We start from the raw sequence: 5,783 nt of genomic DNA, 5'->3' as shown, positions 1-5,783 counted from the left end.
GTATATATATACATATTACATATACATATTATGCATATATATATACTATATACTTTATATATATATATATATATACTTATGTATATTGCCTCTAACTATCCTAATACTGAGAAAGATCTCATGAGTTAAAATATTGTCTTTCTATGTAAGAATATATATAGTTTGATATGTAGTTCAACTTCAATAAAACCTTAATTTCTTTTTATTATCTACTTTTTCATGCTTCTCTTGAATATTATATTTAAAAGTCCAATTTTCTGTTCACCTCTGCTCTTTTTAACAAGAATACTTGAAAGCCCTCTATTTCACTGAATGAAGGATTATACTCAGTTTTGCTGGGAAGATGATTCTTGGTTTTAATCTAGCTCCTTTCACCTCCAAATATCATATTCTCAGCCCTCAGATCCTTTAATATAGAAGCTGCCAAATCTTGTATTATTCTGATTGTGTTTCCACAATACTTGAACTATTTTTTTTCTAGCTGCTTGCAATATTTTCTCCTTGACTGGGAACTATGGCATTTGGCTACAAAATTCCTAGGAGTTTTCATTTTGGGATCTCTAATGGGAGATAATTGGTGGATTCTTTCAATTTCTATTTTACCCTCTGGTTCTAGAATATCAGGGCAATCTAAATTGATAATTTATTGAAAAATAATGTCTCAGATCTTTTTTTGACCATGGCTTTCAATGAGTTGAATAAGTTTTAAATTCTCTCTTCTGTACCTATTTTCCAGGTCAGCTGTTTTTTTTCCAATGAAATATTTGACATCCTTTTCTCTTTTTTTTTTTTATTTTTTTGGTTTTGTATTATAATTGCTTGATTTTTCATAGTCATTAACTTTCATTTGTGCTATTCTAGTTTTGAAGGAATTATTTTCTTCAGTGAGCTTTTGGACCTTCTTTTCAATTTGGCCAGTTCTGCTTTTTAGGGTATTCTTCTCCTCAGTGGCTTTTTGGACCTCTTTTGCTGGTTGGGCTAGCCTGTTTTTAAGTGGTATTTTCTTCTACATTTTTATGGGTCTCCTTTAGCAAGCTGTTGACTCATTTTTCATGATTTTCTTGCATCACTTTGATGTTTCTACCCAATTTTTCCTCTATTTCTTGTACTTGATTTTCAAAATCCTCTTTGAGCTCTTACATACCCTGAATCCAGTTCATATATTTCTTGGAGGCTTTGGATGTAGGAGCTCTGGCTTTGCTTTATTCTGCTTGTGTGTTTTGATCTTCCCTGTCACCAAAGTAAGATTCTGTAGTCTGTTTTTTCCCCCACTGTTTGCTCATTTTGCCAGCCAATTACTTGACTTTTTAGCTCTTTGTTAAGGTAAAAGTTGAGAGTGCACTGTCCCAAGCTTCAGGGGGTTTGTACATCTCTTCTCAGAGATATTTCAGAGATATTTCTAGGGACCTGTAAATTTTCACTTTTTCCAAGTTTGTACAATCAAAGGAGAGATGTTACTCCTTCCTGGTATGTACCCTGGTCTATGAATGACTGCAAGCACTGTTTTCTACACTGGAACTGTGAAGAGGATTTCCTCTTCACTGCTGTCACAAGCTCTGCCATGCCATCATTCTCCCTCAGCCCAGGAATACCACCCAGAACTTCAACCCACGTCTAAGCAAGGGCAAAGCAAGATAATTCTGCCTCAGAACCAGCAAAGAGATCCATGCAATCCCCCTCTGATCAGTCACTTGATTCTCTCACTGTCTGTGGTTTGAGAGCTCTAAAAAGAGAAGCTGCTGCCACCGCCACTTCTACCACTGCCATTGCCCTTGCCCCTGCCTTGGGGTTGGGGTGGGACCATGCTCCTCTCTCACCCAGGTCCTCCAGACCCTTTCATACTAACCTTCTAAGTTGTCTTTAGAATTTGTGGATTGAGAAGGTTAAAAACCGCCACAGCTACCAGTGGTTCAGACCCCCAAGTCCAACTCCCAGTGTTGCTGTGGCCAGTCTAGGCTGGCATGGCTCATGCTGAACTACACTCCTCTCCCAGCCCATTGCAGCAGACCTTTCCTATTGACCTTCCAGGTTGTCTTGGCTAGAAATTTATTTTACTCTGTATTTTGTGGGTTCTGCTGCTCTAGAATTTTTTAGGGTAAATTTTTTTATGGGTGTTTGAAGGGCTTTGTGGGAAAGCTCAAATAAATCCTGCTTTCACTCTAACATCTTAGTTTCGCCCCTAGCCTACAGTCTTTTAGAGCAGAAACTGCTTGGTCTTATGAAATACTGACTATGTTTCCAAAGTATTTAAATTATTTCTTTAAATTTTGCTTGTAATATTTTCTCCTTAGCCAGGGAAATTTGGAACTTGGCTAGGAAATTCTTGTAAGTTTTTTCTCCTAGGAACTCTTTCATGTGGTAAATGGCAGATTCATTTTCTTATTTCTACTTTACACTCTTCTTGTAGAATTTCAGGTCAATTTTCTTTAATAAATTCTTAGAGTGTTATATCTAGATTTTTTTTTTATCATAGCTTTCAGGTAGTCTGAAAATCTTTATATTCTCTCCCCTTGATCTGTTCTCCAGATCAATTGTTTTTCTAATGAGAACTTTCAGAATCTCTTCTTTTTTATGGTTTTATTGTGGTTTTTTTTTATTTTTGTTTTTAAATTATGTTTCAGTTATTATGTTTCGGTCATAACATCATTTGATTCTACTTGCCTAATTCTGATTTCCAAGGAGTTATTTTATTCCTTAAGATTTTGGACCTCTTTTTATCTAATTGGTTAACTTTATTTTCCTAATTCTGTTGGATTGTTTTAAATTTTTTCCCTAATTTTTCACCAATCTCTCTTCTTTGATTTTTGAATTCTTTTTCATTTCTTCCAAGAATTCTTTTTTAGGTTTATGACCATTTGATGTTACAAAGTACCATAATAAGTAGAGAAGACACATTTGGATTTACATTTTGAATAGTAGGGGGACATAGCATATTTGGATACTAAAATGAACAATCATTGTTGATTTTGTCAGTATGAATACTACTTATAACAACAGGAGTCATGAATCTACCATTTGGTAGACAGTCTTTGGGAGTTGCTGTATTGAAAAATTAACCACTCTATGACTGTCCTTGTCCTGCGCCTCTTTCAACTTGCTAAACTGGTCCTCATATACTCCTAGGGGTTACTGTGTAAGGCCCAAGGCTCAATTTCATAGTAATTCTGTCCTTGGGCTTACAGTTATTAAATATAAACCTCCAGGGACAATGGCCCCATTAGAGTGGGAAAAGAAAAAAAAAAAAACTCTTTCACACTGGGGTTGGGATTCCAAGCCTGCAGTAGGAAAAGCCATTCCTTCCTTTGTATCTACCAATGTTTTACCTAAGTCTCATGCTCCTTTGGACATAGTTCCAAATTGTTCTCCAGAATGGCTGGATCAATTTACAACTAAATCAACAGTGCATTAGTGTTCTAATTTTCCCATATCTTCTCCAACATTAATTATTTGCCTCTTTTGTCATGTTAGCGAATCTTATAGGTGTGATGTGGCACCTCAGAATTTTTTTAAAATTTGCATTTCTTTAATGAATAATGATTTAGAGCATCTTTTTTATATGACCTTAATTAGCTTTCAATTCTTTATGTGAAACTGCCTCTTCATATACTCTTCATGTATCAGTTGTGGAATGACTCAAATCCTTATGAATTTCACTCAGTTCTCTACAAATTTTATGCATATTTTTCATTTCTTATAGCAAAGAAATATTCTTTGCATTCATAGAGCATAATTTGTTAACCATTCCCAATTAAAGGACAAATCCTTTGTTTCAATTTCTCTACTCCATTAAGAATGGATATACATACACACACAAATCTCTCTCTATATATGTATATACTCATATATACAACATACAAATATGTATATATGTTTATATTTACACAAATGTGTGATAGACATTCTTTTTTAACTTTGATCTCCTTGGTGTATATTTTATATAAAATATATATGCACATATACACAGATATTTATATACTTACATTTATACATAATGAATACAGCAGGAAACATATTATCTCATTTGACACTCTAACCAGCCCTACAAAAGAGTAGTGAAAGTCTTAATATAATTTTGCAGGTTCAGATATTAAATGACTTACCCAGGGTCACACAGCCAGCAAGTGGTCGATGTAAGATTGACAATCTAGTCTTGTGATAACAAAAAGTGTTTTTCTCATAAACCAGAGTTGATGCATTTAGTTAAGTTTTATTTTTTATATAAACATGTTTTAAGGACATTGAGGGAAGATAGACAATTTTCCTTATCTCAGAGAGGGCATCTTTGCACTCCACAGACTGGGAAGATACCTTTTCAGGTAAAGACTAGAACCCCAGAATATCTGAGACACAAAGCTATGAAAGAATAAAGATAATCTGCAGGAAATAAATCTGAGTCATAGCTGGTAGTGTCTCCCCCTCCCTGCCTGTAGTATTTGTTTTCAGAATAACTATCCTGGAAGTGGTTTGTTTATGGTCAAAGTCAGTGGACACATTCCAGAAGCAATTGGAAATTCAAAATTTAAGCAAACTTCTGGAAATGAGTTGGGGCATGAGTATCCATTCCAGGGAAAACAGAGGTGTAAGAGAACTGTGTTAGGCCATTTGGGAGAAGAAAGAAATAATGAAGAAACAGAAATAAAGTAATTTAAGTAAAAAATATAAGTAATAAAGTTTCTTTTTTTTGCTACCATGACTTAACAGCACATATTTTCCATAAGACTTGATAATATCAGTGTTCTTTAGAGCTTATATACTTATTCCAATGATGATCCCATAGCCAAGAATTCTTTGGCTTAGGGTGAATTAGCTCTGGGACTCTCTTAATCCATTCCTTAGTCTCTCCAATCCAGGTTCATACCAGAATGGAAAATCAGACCAGCACCTATGAGTTCTTCCTCCTGGCCTTCTCCAATCATCAAGACCTCCTGTTCCCAATATTCCTAGCCCTATACCTGGCAGCCCTCCTAGGGAACTTGCTGATCCTTGTTGCTGTTGCCTCAGACCCACGCCTCCATACACCCATGTATGTGCTCCTGGTCAACCTGTCCCTGGCAGATCTCTGCTTCACTTCTGCTACAGTGCCTAGGCTCCTCTATGCCCTGCTGACAGGGGATCAGACCATCACCCATTCAGCCTGCCTGTCCCAAGTCTTCTTTTTCCTGATGGCAGGCAACGTGGACAGCTATGTGTTAGCTGCCATGGCATGGGACAGATATGTAGCCATATGCAAACCATTGCACTACGTGACTGTGGTGACCTTGCCACGATGTATGGTGCTCCTAGGGGCTGTGTGGGTGGGCACGGCCCTGCATTCTCTGCTCCACACAACCCTCCTTGCTCGGCTTACCTTCTGTAACAATCGTGCTCTCCCATATTTCTTCTGTGATATCCATCCCTTGCTACATCTTGCCTGCTCTGATACATCCCTCAATTACATGACGGTTATATTTGAAGGTGGCTCTGTAATCATTCTGCCTGCTCTTTGCGTTATGGCCTCTTATGTCTTCATTGGAGCTACTGTTTGTCAGGTTCGAGCCCCAGGGGGTTTTCGCAAGGCATTTTCCACTTGTGGATCCCATCTAACTGTAGTTATACTTTTCTATGGAACTGTTGTAAGTGTCTACCTACAGCCTCCAGGAGAAGCTGAAGATCAAGAGGAATACCAAGATCTTGTGGCCATAGTCATGTTTTCTGTGGTAGCTCCGACACTAAACCCTTACATTTATAGTCTGCAGAATCGGGAAATTAAAGCAGCCCTGGCAAAGGTGTTTATGGGGAGTTAG

General features: G+C 37.0%; 1 protein-coding gene across 1 annotated transcript; it reads left to right on the top strand.

Moving 5' to 3' along the window:
• The first annotated feature begins 4,862 nt into the window (after positions 1-4,862).
• LOC140519768 (olfactory receptor 1N2-like) lies at positions 4,863-5,783 on the top strand. Its single transcript, XM_072633142.1, has one exon. It carries the CDS (start codon positions 4,863-4,865, stop codon positions 5,781-5,783), a length of 921 nt encoding a protein of 306 aa, XP_072489243.1.

The sequence above is a fragment of the Notamacropus eugenii genome, chromosome 1 (assembly GCF_028372415.1).
Source record: "Notamacropus eugenii isolate mMacEug1 chromosome 1, mMacEug1.pri_v2, whole genome shotgun sequence".
In the NCBI taxonomy this organism is placed as follows: Eukaryota; Metazoa; Chordata; class Mammalia; order Diprotodontia; family Macropodidae; genus Notamacropus; species Notamacropus eugenii.
The sequence above is the reverse complement of the archived record's forward strand: the minus strand, read 5'-3'. Positions and strand labels throughout refer to the sequence as shown.